Source organism: Bos javanicus, chromosome 23 (genome assembly GCF_032452875.1).
Source record: "Bos javanicus breed banteng chromosome 23, ARS-OSU_banteng_1.0, whole genome shotgun sequence".
Lineage (NCBI taxonomy): Eukaryota > Metazoa > Chordata > Mammalia > Artiodactyla > Bovidae > Bos > Bos javanicus.
Genome location: NC_083890.1, coordinates 45724996 through 45744436, shown reverse-complemented (window position 1 = coordinate 45744436; position 19441 = coordinate 45724996). Strand labels below are relative to the sequence as shown.

At 41.9% G+C, this 19441-nt stretch overlaps 1 protein-coding gene and 1 non-coding gene across 6 annotated transcripts in view; both read right to left on the bottom strand.

The window, feature by feature from the left end:
• The window catches only part of MAK (male germ cell associated kinase), a 49806-nt gene extending 30652 nt beyond the window's left edge, over positions 1-19154 (bottom strand). For 4 of the 5 annotated variants that reach the window (XR_009732993.1, XM_061398879.1, XM_061398876.1 and 1 more), the window contains exons 1-5: positions 18946-19110; positions 11429-11761; positions 6860-6914; positions 5461-5582; positions 3286-3365 (exon numbers count right to left, since the gene is read on the bottom strand). Coding sequence is in view for 4 of the 5 variants with exons in the window: in XM_061398879.1 (XP_061254863.1) it covers positions 3286-3365; positions 5461-5582; positions 6860-6914; positions 11429-11529 (358 nt within the window). In the remaining variant the exon portion in view is untranslated. Of the gene's footprint in view, positions 1-3285; positions 3366-5460; positions 5583-6859; positions 6915-11428; positions 11762-18945 lie in introns of all 5 variants that reach the window. The other variant, XM_061398877.1, reaches the window with a different exon arrangement.
• On the bottom strand, positions 14618-14690 carry TRNAG-UCC (transfer RNA glycine (anticodon UCC)). Its single transcript has one exon. It is a non-coding gene; the product is annotated as a tRNA-Gly (tRNA).
• Positions 19155-19441: the final 287 nt, after the last annotated feature.

Genomic DNA, 19441 nt, shown 5'->3' with positions numbered 1-19441 from the left:
TTTTCTAAGCCTGAACTGTTCTAATCCCTTCAGAGCCGTTGTGGGCTGTGTGTGACACTGACAGATGGACTCGGCACCCCTGGTACCCCTTACTCCAAATAGCTATTGAGATCCATTTCATTCACTTTCAAGAGAAACATGTTGTATTTTCACAATGAAGACAGGAGAGGGAGCACGTGACATTAATCTATAAAATCTTAGAGAATTAAACCGGGAGAAGGCAATGGCACCCCACTCCAGTACTCTTGCCTGGAAAATCCCATGGATGGAGGAGCCTGGTGGGCTGCAGTCCATGAGGTCGCTAAGACTCGGACACGACTGAGCGACTTCCCTTTCACTTTTCACTTTCATGCATTGGAGAAGGAAATGGCAACCCACTCCAGTGTTCTTGCGTGGAGAATCCCAGGGACAGGGGAGCCTGGTGGGCTGCCGTCTATGCGGTCGTGCAGAGTCAGACACAACTGAAGCGACTTAGCAGCAGCAGCAGAGAATTAAACCAGAGTTGAAGTTTTCCCCACCTTATATAGTATAAATATATTGGTAACTTGGTCCTATTTTAACTAAAGTATTAGTTCAATTTTTTGACAGCTACCATTTTAAAAGTGTCTGTTTTCTCAAAGGATTACATCTGAGACGTTTAAATACGACAAGAATAAATTAGCTTTTGTAAAAATGTCTATTGTTCTTGAGTCTGCTTTCCCAAATCACAATGTAGACACTTAAAAAGCCATCTCTAGGTTACCCTTTACTTTTAGCAGCAATTTTTAAATCCTAAATTAGTTTCCTTTTTCAATCCCTTATGCTCTGAAGGTGCTGGTTCAGTTCAGTTCATTTCAGTCGCTCAGTCATGTCCGACTCTTTTCGACCCCATGAACCGCAGCATGCAGGCCTCCCTGTCCATCACCAACTCCCGGAGTCCACCCAAACCCATGTCCATCAAGTCGGTGATGCCATCCAACCATCTCATCCTCTGTAGTCCCCTTCTCCTCCTGCCCTCAATCTTTCCCAGCATCAGGGTCTTTTCAAATGAGTCAGCTCTTCACATCAGGTGGCCAAAGTCCAAAGTATTGGAGTTTCAGCTTCAACATCAGTCCTTCCAATGAACGCCCAGGACTGATCTCCTTTAGGATGGACAGGTTGGATCTCCTTGCAGTCCAAGGGACTCTCAAGAGTCTTCTCCAACACCACAGTTCAAAAGCATCAATTCTTCTGCACTCAGCTTTCTTTATAGTCCAACTCTCATATCCATACATGACCACTGGAAAAACCATAGCCTTGACTAGATGGACCTTTGTTGACAATGTAATGTCTCTGCTTTTTAATATGCTGTCTAGGTTGGTCATCACTTTCCTGCCAAGGAGTAAGCGTCTTTTAATTTCATGGCTGCATTCACCATCTGCAGTGATTTTGGAGCCCAAAAAAATAAAGTCAGCTGCTGTTTCCACTGTTTCCCCATCTATTTCCCATGAAATGATGGGACCGGATGCCATGATCTTCGTTTTCTGAATGTTGAGCCTTAAGCCAACTTTTTCACTCTTCTCTTTTACTTTCATCAGGAGGCTTTTTAGTTCTTCTTCACTTTCTGCTATAAGGGTGGTGTCATCTGCATGTCTGAGGTTATTGATATTTCTCCCAGCAATCTTGACTCCAGCTTGTGCTTCCTCCAGCCCAGCGTTTCTCATGATGTACTCTGCATATAAGTTAAATAAGCCGGGTGACAATATACAGTCTTGAGGTACTCTTTTTCCTATTTGGAACCAGTCTGTTGTTCCATGTCCAGTTCTAACTGTTGCTTCCTGACCTGCATACAGGTTTCTCAAGAGGCAGGTCAGGTGGTCTGGTATGCCCATCTATCCAAGAAATCTAAACCAATTTTATTACTAGCCTAAAAAATAACAGTAAAATACAAAGCTCTTTACAAAAAAAATCAAAAGAATTCATGAGGCTTTTGATTTTTCACACCACACTTGCTTCCATTAGCATAAATTAACGCATGCAAAAATCAAGAGTTATCATGCTGACCAGAGTTTTAAAATGGATTGAAGATAAGGAATCCATTACAAACAATTAAAATAGTATATATCCTTAATTTTAATTAACAAATGACTGCCTTTTACCAATCAATTGTAGTAAATTATCATGGGTTTTAGATTTTGAAAGACCTTAATAGCTTATATAAAACTGGGAATTCAAGAATGTTCTTACAAGGTTTATATGGAATTCTGCATGGCATTTTTAGAAAATTCTATTTATTTCCTGTAGCAGTTAAAAGAGTAAAGAAAATATCAGATGAAACATGAAAGGAGACTAATGATGGTGAGTTTTGAATGCTTGTGCTCAAAATGCAGCAATGGTAGCATAAACTTTTCTAATTTAATATCGAAACAGCTAGTGATTCTAAACATTCATTAAAATTTTTCATAATAATCATATTAACTTTTCAGGTGAAATTATTTTGGTTTGATAGAGATGCAAAAAACAATATCAGTTAAGATTAACATAAATAAGAAATTCATAAAAATAAGAACAAGCACTTGATTTAATTTCTTCAAGAACAGAAATAACTATTTATGAGTACTAAGAAAAACTAGAAAATACTATAGCTTGGGTGGCTTTAACCTAGTTAAATGTTAGTAATTGGTCATGATAGATCAAAGCATTTCAACCTTTTCCAAAAGAGGAACCTTATAATTTTTTTATTTCCATGGTAAAATTAGGTGGAATAAGGTAGCAGGGTGGGTTTATGATGACTGAGACTAAATGCTGGCGATCAAACTGCTAAAAAATTCTGATATATAGAGGACGATGCTGCTGCTGCTGCTAAGTTGCTTCAGTCATGTCCGACTCTGTGCGACCCCATAGACCGAAGCCCACCAGGCTCCCCCGTCCCTGAGATTCTCCAGGCAAGAACACAGGAGTGGGTCGCCAATTCCTTCCCCAATGCATGAAGTGAAAAGTTAAAGTGAAGTCGCTCAGTCGTGTCGGACTCTTAGTGACCCGGTGGACTGCAGCCCACCAGGCTCCTCCCTCCGTGGGATTTTCCAGGTAAGAGTACTGGAGTGGGTTGCCCTTGCCTTCTTCGATAGAGGAAGATAATTATAGATTATAGAAATTCTATTTTATTTAGAATTGTAGAAATTCTGAAGTTTTTAAATATGTCATTTAGTAGGCACATACTCCAAAGTTGTAGTTATCTAACATAATATTATTTATTTAATAATAGCTTCCATATAATTCCTATCCATAACTGATGATAATCTAAAGATGTAGGGATATGAAACCTACCATGTTTATGGATAAATGCCAGCCCCTGCAATATCTGATACATAATATTTCTGATGACAGACTCAGGGAACAACTTGTTTCTGTGAAGAAATGAACAAATAAACAGTAATGTAATTCAGTTTGTAAAAAGAATGGTATATACTGAAGGTACAGTCATAGAATCAGACACAGTGTTTTGTACACGGGTCTTCAGCTGAAATGGAAAAGGTTACTTGAATAGGAAAGGCTTGTAAATTAATCCTCATAAACAATATTTCAGGAAGTTAAGCTACCAAAAACAGTGTCAAAATGGCACTTACCCTCAAATAGCCCTTTTACCATGTACAGTCATTAGTACTTTCGTTTATACTTTTTTCTTTCTTTTTTTTTAAATTATGAAAGTATGATAACACATTTATAGGAGACTTGGAAATAAGTTGTACTTTTATACTTGGAAATAATATTCTAAACAATATCACTTTTATTTCCATTTAATTTAGAAATCCAGAATAGAATCATGAAATTCCAAAGCTGACTCTTTTTCAGTGCTCATTTGCAATTGTATTAATTACTTCCACCAAAAGGTTTATATATTTTTTAAAAATCAGATGAATATATTTGTTATATTTATATGTACTTAATTTTTTCTTCAAAATTATATCTCAACGTATCTTGTTTATCATCTTATATATTTAAAAGAGCATAAATTATTATTCAAAGCCAAGATTACCCATAATCATACCACCTGATGAAGAAACTATATTGATTTTTCAGTATTCTAATCCAGTCATAATTCACATGTATAATTCTTATATAAGATGTCAGTGTTACATAAATATAACTTTGGTTTCTGTTTTTATGGGGTCGCTGAGGGTCAGACACGACTGAGCGACTTCACTTTCACTTTTCACTTTTATGCATTGGAGAAGGAAATGGCAACCCGCTCCAGTGTTCTTGCCTGGAGAACCCCAGGGACGGGGGAACCTGATGGGCTGCCGTCTATGGGGTCGCACAGAGTCAGACATGACTGACGAGACTTAGCAGCAGCAAGCACTTTCATAATCTTCATAGTTATCACTTCTAATGGCTACAAAATAACTACATCAGTATTATCCATTATAATTACCAACCTTTTCTCCCATTGATAGTTACTTGTTTTAAATAGTTCAGAGATAGGTGAAGCTTTGTATAGTCGTTTAACAGAATATTCTAACTGTGGTCACTATGGGTATTATGTACCAGCATTAAAAAGAAAACCTGTAAGTGGATAAATCAAATAAGAAATGTATCACCACTAAAAGTACAACTACATATAAAGCACGCGTGCCTGCATACAGGAGCGAGGAAGAACTTGAGAAAAATAAACACTGATTTGAGAGGTAGAGGTTTTCTTTACTTTTAACTGCTATTAATGTCATAATGCTATCAGCCTGGAAGATAACATATATTCAGTATTTTTGAAAGAAGGAAAAATAGGATTAAATAGGATTTCTCAAGTTCATCCTTAGAACTTGAGAAAGTGTGTATGTGTGTGTGTGTGGGTGGAAGAAACACAGAGAGAGAAATCAGCATCAATCCACTGGGAAATTCATCTCATATTTTAGGATCTTTTGCTGAACGCCTCTGGCTTTAAAGACAGGCAAAATGGACATTAAACTCCAGATGTGATCAGTAGCTACCATGAGTTGTTTCCATGCTCATGGCACATGACTGAAAACTGCCCTTGTTTAGAGATTCTGTCCGTATGTTTAAAAGGAGAATTTTCCTGGTGTTGTAACACGTTGTTGTCATTCACTTAAGCATTCTAATGAACCAGTTTATTAGGTCCTTTCTTAAAAGCAACTTCATTCTTTCCTCCATTCCTTAATTAACCTTCACAAGATGCATGGGAGAGCAAGGTAGATGCTCTTCTCAGTTTTGCCCAAGGCCAGCTTTATTACTGAGTATTAAACTATAGATTTTGTTTCAAAAACTATAGATAGTGTGTTTATATGAAATATTTATCTTGACTTCTAAGAGATTACAACAGAAAAATGATGGTTCTTCTCCAATTAGACATTATCCTTTCATAAAGATAACAGCTAATTTAGAGCTACCCCTTGGACCTGTATATTGCAAAGTGGGATATATTGAAGGGCTCCTAAGGGACTGAGGGAGGAGACAGTAAGGCAAAACTTAATTTTCATAAAGACATACCTGTCTTTCATTAATTGATAGAGGTTTTCTTTCATATATTCAAATATAAAATAAAGATGGTCATTTTCTCTGATAACTTCTTTCAGTTTGATCACATTGGCATGATTAAGTTTCTTCAGAGACTGCAACAGAGCAAGTAAATATGGAAAATTCTTAAGGCAAAGGTACCGAATCTAGCAAAATCTCATCAATGCTAGATAGGATAATTACATAATTTTTCATTCCTTCTAAATTCATTAATGAATTATGTTTTAATACCTATAATACTTTACACATCTTAAAAACATCTTAGAACACCTATTTAGAGTAAGCAGAAAGGGCTTCCCTGATGGCTCAGGGGTAAAGAATCTGTCTGGGAACCAGGAGACGTAGGTTCGATTCCTGGTCTGGAAAGAGCCCACGTGCCAAGGAGCAGCTAAGCCTGTGCAGCATGACTACGGAGCCGGTGCTCTGGAGCCCGGGAGCTGCAACTACCGAAGCCCGAGCACCCTGGAGCCTGTGCTCTGCAACGAGAGAAGCCACCGCAAGGAGAAGTCCATGCACCCACAACTTGTGAGGAGTCCTCACTCGCCGCAGCCAGAGCAAGCCCGAACAGCAACAAAGACCCAGCACAGCCAAAAATAAAGAAGTGAAATCTTAAAGTAAGCAGTGATTGTTTAAGGAATGAATATAAGTGCAGAAATAAACTAGGTCAACAGTAGCTATCAAGCATTTCAGTCTGTCAACTTTTTTTTTTCTTGGTCATTAAATAGGTTTAACCTCTCTTCTGAGTTAACCGTGTGCAATTCCATGCAAAAGTCTCCGAAAATGCATCCACATTGTACACATAAAATATAAAGAAATGGTATGTGGTAATTTAAAAAATTATCTTTCCTTTGATAGTATGAATTAAAACGCTCTTTTAAAAGTGAGAGTGTACTTTCACGGCTATATTTAAAATGGATAACCAGCAAGGACCTCCTGTAGAGCACAGGGAACTCTGCTCAATGTTATTTGGCAGCCTGGATGGGAGGGGAGGTTTGGGGGAGGATACACATACATATACATGTATTTATGTGGCTGAGACCCTTTGCTGTCCACCTGAAACTATCACAACATTGTTTGTTAATCAGCTATACCCTAATACAAAATTAAAAGTTTAGAAAAAATAATAAATGGAGATCACTGACATTAAAAAAGTGAGTGTACTTTCAAATGTGAGGGTACAGTTATTTTCTGCTCTCCACTGACATTCTGATGAGAAATTAGGAAGATAAAGAAAAACATAAGAAATAGAATTATCTTTGGTCTGCTTCCCACAGAGAACGAAACAGTCTCCTTAGCTACCATCCTCGGAAATGAGAGACGTGTGAGGTAGAACTGAGGTCTTCTCAGGTTCTTTTCATCTCTGGGGTTTTACCTTAACTTCTCTCAAGTTCATACATTCATCCCAAGAATAGAACTTTCTCTTCATTCTGAAATTAAAAAATAAAAGTTTAGTGCCTGGGAACGGAGGGTGTGAAGACACAAATTACACTGCTGGCTTTCCACTCTATTATTAGTTTGCTTCAGGCAAGCTGTGTATCTGTCTTCCCTCCTCCTTAAAAGCAGATCATCTCCATTCTGTGCATCTCAAGGCCACTTCGTGCACGCTCATGACTATGTCACTTCTTGGACAAATTACCTAATAACCCTCCGTGCCGCAAATTCCTTAGCTATAGTGTAGAAACCGCTGCATAAGAGAAGCTTATTGTAAAAGGCTTAGGTAAGGACTTAGTAAATATTAGATGTTCCTATTTTTACCAGTATCTGTGAAAGTGAAAGTGAAGCCGCTGAGTCGTGTCCGACTCATTGCGACCCCATGAACTGTAGCCTACCAGGCTCCCCTGTCCATGGGGTTTTCCAGGCAAGGGTATTGGAGTGGGTTGCCATTCCCTTCTCCAGGGGATCTTCCCAACCCAGGGATTGAACCTGGGTCTCCCACATTGCAGGCAGACGCTTTACCATCTGAGCCAGCAGGGAAGCCTCACCAGTATCTGTGGTTGGCTACAATGAGAAAAGAAGGGCATCACTGCTATTATTCCTAAAATACTCTTAGTGAATCCAAATTTCACTTATATGTATTCAGGTGCTAAAAATTAAGAGCTTACTGACTTACCAAAAGATACTTTTCAGTACTATAGCCATAAATGTCTTGCTGAAATGAAGAAAGTCCAGTGCTCAATTTGAAATAAAATACAAATCAATTCAAATATAGTATAAAAGTATTTTCATCAAGTGGTCAGATCCATCCAAAACTGTACATATAATCTCTATGATTCTTAAAAAATAATTATAGAATTTTTAATCCAACCTTTAGAGGCTAGTTAACATATTCAAGTTCTTTTTCAAAATTTAGTACAAACTGAAATGTTTATTCTGAAAAATCTGTACTAGCTGCAATCCACATTTACTAACATGCTACTTTCTCCTCAACAGTTACTACTTCTTATCAATACTACCTTAAAGCGATACAGGTATCTATATGCAACAAATACAGAAGTTTCTTCACAAAACAATTATCGCAATTTCTTAGACCAATTTAAAGAAATTAATTTAATTGTAAGAAGTTAAACCAATTTGTTAGAATTCCTTTTAGACTCCCTGCCAGCTTCTCTTCCATTTATTTATTCATCCAACACCTACTACGTGCCCGGATGATGAAATTGGGGATGGTTACCGGTGCTTCGCATCTCACAGGAAATCGACTTTAGTTAACACAAAATAGACATACAGATCAGCTTTGAGGATCATGAGATAAACTGGCCAGGCCTCAGGCCTTTGTGATGAGGCAGTGTTTCAGATGAGGCCTGCAAGACAGAACGCACCAGCCAGAGAAAGACAGCTAGAAAGAGCTTGGCTGGTTAGAAGAATGGAGAGAACTTTCACCTTAGGCTGATTCTTATTCCTTGAACGCCAGAAGCTGGCTTTCAGGGCTCTGAGGTCACCTTTCCTGTTCTGCTTTTTCTCCCATAGCACTGACCACTTTCTTATGTACCATATAGTTAAATTATTACGTTTAGACCTTGTCCCCTCTCCTCAAGCACAGCAGCAAGCTCTCTGAGGACACCGCCACCTGCCTGATCAGTTTTTGAGACACAGTTTAAGTCTCAATAGATATTCACTAAATGGTGGCTTGATGGGTTTTGAAACCCACAGGTGGGGCTCCTGAGGAACTGTCCCACAAACAGGAGACCCTCTGGAATGGAACTGCCTCTCAGGTCTTTAAAGGACACAGGACTTAATAAATATTTGTTAATTTAATGAGGTGAGAGGGTCTTATCACCAGCCCCTAGAAGGACCATGGTATAGCTTTTTTTTTTTTTTTTGCTTTTTTTTTTCCTGAAATGGCAGCAGATACTACAAGGTTTCTTACCAGTGACCTACAGTAAAATTTCCCAAAGGAAAATTTCTCCTGCTTCTAGGCCTTCATACATGCATATCCTTCATACGTATCCTTAAAGCCTGGCTATGCTTCCCTCTCCTCTTGATAGCTTTTTCTCATTCTCAAGATCTCATTTTCTGTGGGAAGTCTTCCAAGATCATACCATGAGACCCAACCCTCATTCTCATTTTCTTATCCCTCTCTCCCTAGAAGCATTCATGGATTTTATTGTAAATCTTTCCAGTCCTTTTAAAGATATTTTTGCACATAAATTTATTTGTATGTAATGAAGTATTTTTGTGAATTTACATAATCACTTAACCTATAACTAAGAATGATTTCATCTCATTTTGCCTGATAGTTACACCCCGTTTATTACTTTTTTCTCTTATTGCACCAGTTAGGGTCTCCAGTACAATCTTGATCAGTAGTGGATACAACAGGTATACTGGTCTTAAAACTAACTTTACGGGAAGTACCTGTAATATTTCACCTTTCAGGTCAGGGAAATTTCTTTTTATTCCCGTTTTTCATTTCAGTTATGTAAGCATGCTAAGTCACTTAAGTCGTATCCAACCCTTTGCCCATGAGGCTCCTCTGTCCATGGGGTTCTCCAGGCAAGAATACTGGAGTGGGTTGCAGTGCCCTCATCTAGGGGAATCTTCTCAACCCAGGATCAAAGCCACGTCTCTTAAGTCTCCTGCACTGGCAGGAGGTTTCTTTACCACTAGTGCCGCCCGGGAAGCCAATCCATTATACATTTACTTACTTGATACTAATGGCTATTTGACAATACTTTATAAAAGGGTTTCCTTATGTATGTAATATTTTAGATCATGATATTGTAAAGTTTTTAACATTTGATAAACATTTGTTAAAGCATTTAAATTTTGGATGATCATCCTTTGGTTGAAGTGGTAATCAGTTTCCAAGACTTGTTGCAGTGGAAGCCAGCTACCGTGTCATGAGAACACTCGAGTGATGATCTGTAGAACCCCATATAGAGAGAAATTATCTTTATATAAATTTGTCTTTATATAAAAAGAAATTTGGACAAAGAAATATGCATCAAGGGAAGCTGATGTGGGAGGCACATGGAGAGAAAATGCCATCGATAAGCCAAGGAAAAAGGCCTAGGAGAGATCCCTTCCTCCCAGCCCTCAGCAGGAACCAACCCTGCTGACACCTTGACTTTAGACTTGTAACCTCCCAACTGTCTCAATAAATCCTTACCGTTTAAGCCAACCAGCCTGTGCTTACACTGGCACATACAGAAGTCCAGTCTGAGCCACACTGTGTCCCCCTAAATCCGTATCTTGAAATCCTAACCTCCTGGTACCTCGGAGAATGACTGCATTTGGAGATAGACCTTACAGAGGTAATTAAGGTTAACTGAGGCCTTTGGGGTGGGTCCTAATCCGATATTACTGGTGTCCTTATAGGAGGAGGAGATTAGGACCCAGACATACACAGACGGAAGACCAGGTGAACACACAGGGGAGAAGAGAGCTGTCTGCAAGCTGAGGAGAGAGGTCTCAGGGGAAACCAAGCCTGCCAACAGCTTGCTCTCACACTTCCAGCCTCCAGACTGTGGGGAAATAAATACGTAGCTTAAACCACCCAGTCTGGGGTACTTGGTGAGAGCAGCCCCCAGCAAACTGACACAGCGAACCAGCATGCAAGTGCGTACTCGGGCCCTGGTCCAGCCTGCAGACAGACGACTGTGACCTTGGCCGACCTCTACCAGCCCAGCAGAGAGACCTGGAGCCGGAACCACAGCTGAACTGCTCCTAAATTCCTGACCCACAAAAACCATGAGTTACTAAATGTTTCTTCTTGTCTTAAATCACTAAGCTTTGGGGTAATTTTTGTTTTTTCTTACATATGACATATCAAATACAGTAGATTAAAGAAATAATTAATAAGTCCTCTGTTTCATTGGTAAGCTTGGGGAAATACCATATGCCATTCAGAACTGTTGGATATTATGAATACCATCTGATTTTGAGGCCTGTTGTTTTAAAGAAATAATAGGCTCTACTCTATACTCCACTTTAAGTGCTCTAAGCATTACCTTCAGTCTCAGTTCAGATTTATCATGCAGAAGAAGCAGAGCCCTAAATAGGTACTAATAGGAAGCTGCTGTGTAATGCAGGGGGCTCAACCTGGTGCCCTGGGGCAACCTAGAGGGTGGGATGGCATCGGGAGTGGGAGGGAGGTGCAAGACAGAGGGACCACATGCACACTTATGGCTGAGTCATACTGATGTATGGCAGAAACCAACACAACCTTGTAAAGCAATTACCCTCCAATTAAAAATAAATACATTTTTTTCAAAAAGCAGAGCCCTTATATTTCTTGCTGGACAAACCAGAAAATTAAATTCATATACGTGGGGACCAGCAGAACTCCTTTTTTGCAGTGCTGTCTCCAGAATGGCATTCCACGATGGCCTAACAAGTGTGGGGTCTGGACCAGACTTCTCTCTGCGCTTGTATACGTTCTCAAGCAAGCAAAGGAGAGGAACAGAAAGACGGGTGAACGTGGCAGGGTCGCCCGCGGTACCTTTTGATGGCCACCAGCTCCCCGGACTCGTTGCTCTTGCCCATGAGCACGCTCCCGTACGTGCCGTCCCCCAGCTGTCTCATGGTCGTGTACCGGTTCATCTTGGAAGAATGATGCAGTGCAGGCTGTCCACGGGAAATAACGTCTTTGTTGTATATAAATATAAATGCGTCTTTTATTTTTACTCGTTTCTGCCCTTAGACCGTTGTTGCTACACTGGTGACAGGCTTTGTCATCATTAAATACAAGTTCTTCCCCAAGATTCTGTAGGTTCATAAGATACAGCAGTAAGGAATCTGGCAAGGAAACGGTGCTTCCATTCTTATGAACACCCTGTAGAAAAAAACAACAAGAATAAAAGGAGTGTTCATTAAAGAATCACTTCCAAAAATGTACTGGTAACCTAGGAAAACTGTAAGACAAAGACTAATTGTTAAGCACGTGCCAATAAATCACTTGTGCCATGTGGAATGACGTTCACATATGATAGACTGATGAAAATCACTGCAGAATGCATTTATTAATACATGGTACCATGTAATGAAACTGAACCCAATAAACACTGACTTAATGATGTTTGTGATTCCTTTTTTTTTTTTTTTAACTGACTATAATAGAATCTATGGGCTTCCCGGGTAGCTCAGCTGGTAAAGAATCCGCCTGCAATGCGGGAGACCTGGGTTCAATCCCTGGGTTGGGAAGATCCCCTGGAGGAAGGCATGGCAACCCGCTCTAGTATTCTTGCCTGGAGAATCCCCATGGACAGAGGAGCCTGGTGGGCTACAGTTCATGGGGTCGCAAAGAGTCGGACACAACTGAACGACACAGCAGCAACAGAATCTATATGAGTCCACATCAGACTGTGGAAAATCAGATTCTCCACTCTATCCATTCTTAGAATCAATTTTTGCATCATGTTTAATTTGGACCACAATCCCTTATGTGAAATTCCTGGGCCAGATGTGTTTGGGATCCAGGTACTTGCATATTTTAGAAAAGATATAGAGGGTGTCCCTGCTGGCTCAGGGGTAGAGAATCCACCTGAAACACGAGACACAGGTTCGATCCCTGGGTCAGGAAGATCCCCTGGAGACGGAAATGGCAACCCACTCCAGTATTCTTGCTTGGAAAATTCCATGGACAGAGGAGTCTGGTAGGCTACAGTCCATGGTGTCAAAAGAGTCAGACTTGGCTTAGCGACTAAACCACCAACCACAGAAAAGCAGGAGGGTACATAACATCTCCCAAAGAGCAGCTTAATGTGCCTGCGCAAAAATGTACGAGAAGAACACTAAGCAAAGGAATGAAGACCATAAGTGGCCTCACATCATTCGGGTCGTATTTTATTGCAAATGAATTTCCACAAATTAATTTCTGAAAATTCATCTTTCAGAGCTTTGTGGATTTCAAAACTACAGAAAAGGGGTTGTGGATGTGTATATATTAGAAGGGTACAGGTTTCGATAGGTTCTGATTTTATTATCAATTAAAAACAAAACAAAACAAAACCGAAGCACATAAAGCCATAGTACCTCCTTCATTATAACTGTGTTCAATAATCTCCTCCCACTCTTCTGTCTCAGTTCAGCTTTCAAGGAACAATTTCTCATTTCATACCTGTTTATCATACTTATGTTGCTTTCAAAAATCTATCCTCCTGCTACAAGGCTGTATTCTTAGCTGCAGAAGGTAACAATGTTTGGCACTATGGAAGGACATAGTTTGTTTTAAAATGCCTTTTATAGGGAATTCCCTGGAGGTCCAGTGGTTAGACACTGTGATTTTGCTGTCAAGAGTCTGAGTTCCATCCATGGTTGGGGAACTAAGATCCAAAAAGTGGTGTGGTTCAGCCAAAAAAATAAAATTAAAATGCCTTTTATAATCTGATGCTTCAATCAATGATTATTTTTCTTTCACTGTAGCACTACTTCCACAAAATAAAATGACAGAAATTCCTTCTCTATTAGACGCAGAACTGTAGGAGCAACAAGAATATATTGTAATTGTCAAAGTACCCAAGGCTTCCAAAAATAGGCTTTTCTGCGGAAGCACAGCAGAGAAGTGCACTGAACGACGCGGTTCCCTTTATACGGGACACATTTGTCCACAGGAAGCTCTGGAAGGACCTGTGGGGCTTGTAAATAACAGGAGTGTGCTTTCATTTGTCATTTATTTTACTTCATGACAGATAGCAACCCCTTCAAAGGCGCATGAGTAGTTTAGGCCACACTGACTCTGTGGCCAGGATCTTGACAAAGAGATCTCGATAGTAAATTCCATTTCTATTTAGTGGTTCCTTCATCTGGAAGAATTGATGCCTTTGAACTGTGGTGTTGGAGAAGACTCTTGAGAGTCCCTTGGACTGCAAGGAGATCCAACCAGTCCAGTCTGAAGGAGATCAACCCTGGGATTTCTTTGGAGGGATTGATGCTAAAGCTGAAACTCCAGTACTTTGGCCACCTCATGAGAAGTGTTGACTCACTGGAAAAGACTCTGATGCTGGGAGGGATTGGGGGCAGGAGGAGAAAGGGACGACAGAGGATGAGATGGCTGGATGGCATCACTGACTCGATGGACGTGAGTCTCAGTGAACTCCAGGAGTTGGTGATGGACAGGGAAGCCTGGCGTGCTGCAATTCATGGGGTCACAAAGAGTTGGACACGACTGAGCGACTGATCTGATCTGATCTGATCATCTGGCTCAGTTATGTCTTAGCAAATGGTTTCAACAAATGCCAGCAAATGCTTCCCCATTTGCCTGAAAATGAAGTTCTTTTGCAAGTGGTCTTTACATTATACATAGACACAGGTTCTAAACACGAGGGCATTAATATAGAGAAAGGCAACATCCCCCTGCACAGTTCCTGACTGTGTATTTGGTTTCCTTAATTTTTCCATTATCTAGGTAAGGAAAGATAATTTTGAAAGCTCTTTGGGGGTTTGTTTGGTAATACCTGTTTATCATTCTTATGTTGCTTTAAAAAATTTATCATCCTGCTACAAGGCTGTATTCTTAGATGCAGAAGGGGTTTGTTTGGTGCTATGATTAAACAAAACATAGGCTATAAAATGTATTCCTTCTGATCATTTAGAATTTTATTAAATCAGCATTTTTCAGTTTATTGTCAGATGTTAAACTGCTTGACACTCTTTTTTTTTTGGCTGCACCACATGGCTTGCAGGATCTTAGTTCCCTGACCAGGGATGGAACCCAGGGCCTTGGCAGCGGAAGTGCCAAGTCCTAACCACTGAACCACCAGGGAGTTCACCTACTGTTTGCTTGACATTCTTTTCTAGCTTCACTATTTAAGGTCTTTTAAGGAAATGTGCTCTTCAGAGGTTTACCAATTCTTTCTGGTTAATTAACAATACAGAGAATAAATTTGTCCAAAAGGCCACAGTGTTCATCATAACAGTAACAATGTACAATAAAAAGGCAGAGGGATTAAATGACCTAGGATCGATCAAGAGAATCAGTGATGGAGTTAGTCTAATAGTTGCATTAGCTTGAAGCTGTTTGGTTTTTCAGTGCGGTCCCCACCTTCTAAACAACCCATCCTTGCTAGCTACTACAATCACTGATGCAGTAAAAGAACCACTGCTCTTCACTCCCAAACCATGTAGAATCTAACCCACGATGAAGGCTGCCCACCCCCACCACCCACTAAAGATGCCTAACTCCTCACCCCAACACGGCAAGATGCTATAAACAACCTGAAAAGTACACAGAGGTCTCCCCACCCCGACTACGCCGTGGGGCTAGATCTGGCTTATGCCGATCTCCTGGAAGGACACTGAAAAATTAGGCCAGAAACAGTGAAGGCGGAGTGAGTGAGTGGGGGAGAAGGGAGTCTACTTGGAGTTTGTTAAGAAAGTTATTATTTTTACCCCATCCCCAAGTTACTGAATTAAATTTTAATGGGATAAATAGCAGCATCTTTTCTTTGCAAATCTGCTGTATATGCAACAGATTATTTTCATGGTAACACCTAAGCGAGGACAAACATTGAGGGTCTAAGAGGTAGGTGGTGATTATAGGCACTCCTGCTGCTGCTGCTAAGTCGCTTCAGTTGTGTCCGACTCTGCACGACCCCATAGATAGCCTCCCACCAGGCTCCCCCGTCCCTGGGATTCTCCAGGGAAGAACACTGGAGTGGGTTGCCATTTCCTTCTCCAATGCATGAAACTGAAAAGTGAAAGTGAAGTCACTCAGTCGAGTCCGACTCTTAGAGACCTTAGAGACTCTTAGAGATGCAGGACCTGATGCAGTCCTGCATCAGGACTGCAGCCTACCAGGCTCCTCCGTCCATGGAATTTTCCAGGCAAGAGTACTGGAGTGGGGTGCCATCGCCTTCTCCGATAGGCACCTCTAGAAAGGGACAAAAGATAAAGGAGTGAAGAGGGAGCTGCCCAGGTTGGGAGAGAATTTCAGAGGTAAGGGCTGCCAGAAACGTGGAAATTTCACCTTGCAATGGCTCAACCACCTGCAAAAGTGGAATAAACTGCCTCTTTCTCTTACATTGTAAAGAGCATCAACCATAACACCACCAATACTATTACAGCACAACAGACCACTGATGCCTTCCTGCTCCAGCTTGGAAGCCCAGCTGTTTGTTCTTGTTTTTGTTTTGGAGTGGCTGTAATAGAAACCTCACTCCAAGTCTTCCAAAAGAAAAAACACTGGAAACACAGTTTGCTTCAAGTGCTATAGCATAGGATACTCATACTCAGGGAAAACTAAAAGAGGTACACGGCCGTTTCTCGGCTTCTTTTGTTTGAGGGGGTGAAGATTATGGGAATCATGTGGATTTTAAAAAGTCTGATGTGTGGTTCCAAGACAATTGGAGTTTACACAAGTTTACATACTATGCTCCCAAACAAAGCATCAGAAAGGTCTCTTTTGAGTCATTTTAATTACAAAGTAAGCAGTTGTCCAGGGTGAGAAGCTGACCATTCCAGCTATCTCCTTATCCCCCTGAAAACAAGGATAATGGCCCAATGTAGACAGGCATAGATGTATAAAGGGTTTTTAAAATTATTCCCATGTACCTACTCACTGAGGGGCTTTCCAGGTGGCGCTAGTGGTAGAGAACTGCCAATGTAGGAGACTCAAGAAATGCAGGTTCGATCCCTGGGTCGGGAAGATCCCCTGGAGAAGGGCACAGCAACCCACTCCAGTATTCTTGCCTGGAGAATCCCATGGCCAGAGAGCCTGGCGGGCTACAGTCCATAGGGTCGCAGAGTCAGACATGACTGAAGCGACTTAGCGTAGCACAGCACAGCACCTACTCATTGATAGCACATAAACAACTGTTTATTAGTGTTCTTATCAGTGTAGCATAGGAAGATCCTAAACTGATTTACTAGTCAAAAAGCAGTATATGTTATTTAAAAGACAGATTGCCTATAGGCCCCCAGTTCACATTCAATGATATTTCTCTGCAAACTACGTATATTCTTCTTTGTTTTTGTGTTGTTCAGTCGCTAAGTCGTGTCCAACTCTTCGCAACCCCATGGAGCACACCAGGCTTCCCTGCCTTCACTATCTCCCGGAGTTTGCTCAAATTCATGTCCTTTGAGGTGGTGATGCTATCCAACCATCTCATCCTCTGTTGCCCGCTTCTGCTCCTGCCCTCAACCTTTCCCAACAACAGGTCTTCTCTGTGGACCCCTGGAAGCTAATTCTGCAAAATAGGGGTGTATTAATATGATTTCTTTTGCACATGAATATTTCCATGTATATATTTCAACATGGATGCAACAAGGCATAACACAAGTAAATGTAATTTAACTATGATCCTCAATTAATTTAACAGAATTGTTAGGAACTTGGAATTTTCTACAGTCAAGCTACAGTACTTTCTTATGAGTTATACACACCTTATATTCTGGTTTAAGGAAAAAAAACATTTATTGAGAGGCTCAATCACAGGCTTACATTATATAAATACTCTTACCATTTCTCTCCCATTCTAGTTGTCTTATTTTTAGCTAAGTGCACAACTCCTGTAAACTGGAGCTTTATTCTCAACAGCTTCTACCAGCTAATAAGGGATTTAGAAAGGATTAAAGACGATTAAGAGAGAGGGCAAATGGAGGGTAAAATCTGTGTCTGCCCAATCACTGAGCAGATAACCTCTGCTCCTCTTCAACTTGTTGTGGTACAATCTGCCGTAATGTTATTAGTCTAAGGCTGGAATTAACGTTTGTTTGTTTTTAAAGTAATGCCATAAAAATCATTACGTTGTTTAAAAAGCAAAACAGAAAAAGTTTTCAAGCCAACCAAGTCATACGTTTACAGAAATTAAAAGGGGAGCTTTTGCAATGGGAAAACAAAGATTTTGTGTTTTAAAAATAAAAGCATGGTGCTCTGTGCTAATATTCACAAACTGTTTTTAAAACGAAGCAAAACCAACCCCCCCCCCCCAAATAAATAAATAAAACCCTTCCCCAACAGATGGATCAAACACCTTTGCCCAAAGCCAGCTTCTGCCTTGCCCAGGCAGAAGGTAGCCTCCTTGGGCGGAGAGAAGGGTCTCTCCTTTTCAGGTCACTCGGTCACTCGGCAGAGATGGAGGTTGGGAGGATCGGGATGGTAAAGACAGGCCAAAAGGCTGGATAGTAACTTTTGCCTCCATTACTATTTCGACTCTAGGGATTGTTTTTCTGATTAAAATAACTCCGATACCTTTGACTCTATGAGAATTCCGTTACAATTAGAACAATTGCCTGATCATTTAAAAATTAAACACAATTACATACATTTCTTTCCGTTTAGAGTTGAGATTACAAACACCTTATAAAAAGCCAGTTTCATTGCCTCCCCTCCCCCGACTCCAACTCTGTCCTTAAACTAAGTGCCCGTCTTATTGCAAGTCAGGAAGCAGTTTTCGTTCCCTGACGCTCTGATTTCTGATATTCCAGCCCGCCCCGCCCCCCGCCCCCAGCAAACCAGAGCCCGTAAGACTCAGGGTGCACAGTCCCGCCGGCCTGCGGGAACGGGTGGTCCCGGGGGGCCCGTGTGTCCCGCCGACCGCAGCTGCGGACTCGGCGTGGGGGGCCCCGGGGGCCCGCTGGTCCACCCTGCGCCGGGATTCCGCTTTTACCCGCGAGCGGTTTGGGATGCACTGAATTTGGACCCAGTTTCTCTTTCCTCCTTTTCCATTTTTGTAACAGTTCTGAACTCAATTCCGCTGCCTTCTCGAGACCCGGTCCCGCCCCCTCACTCCTCAAAGTAGTGTCCCCTCCAGCCCAGGCACTAAAGGGAGAAGCGGAGGTCCGGGGTGAGGGGGTACGATGGGAGACTCTAGATCCGAGGTTCGGGGGTGAGGGTCTCCGAGGCTGAAGGATGCCCACTGTCATCCTCCAACCCAGGACTGAACCCCGCCGTCTAGGGGCGCAGGAAAGTGGCCAGGAGCGCTTCGGAGCAAACCCACCGCGCTGGGAGCAGGTAGATCGTCCCCGCCGGCCAGCCCCGCCCCTCTCCGAGTCCTCCTCCCTCCAGTCACCCACCCCTACCGGTGTCCAGGCCCCTTCTCTCAGCAGAGGTCCGCCCCGGTAGGACAGGGCGCCCAGGGGACATGCCGGGCCGCCTCGCAGGACAGGCTCAGGTCGGACGGACGGTGGCCGCCTCTCTGCCCGCTCGGGATTACCTGCCTGCGCCGGCCGCTTACCTCGTTCGCTCCCTTGTGAAGCTCAGGCGTCCTGTGTGTTCCATCTCCTAGGAAACGGCGGGCGTGCGTCTGCCCCCGCGCCGCCCGCCCGCTTACACCCCGCCCATGGGGCGGGGCTGAGCGGGAAGGCCCCGCCCATGGGCGCTCAGCCCGCCTCCGAGGGGCGGGGCCTCCAGGAACGCCTGGAAGCTGCTGGAGTTCTGCTCTTCTGCTATTTCATTTGGAGCTTGGGGCAGTCCTGATTACTTTTGCATTTATTTATAAGAAGTTGGGTTGTTTGCCCTTTGTTTGTTCCCACTCGTTCTATAAAGTCCTGATTCGCTGAATCTGGTTCCCAGGCT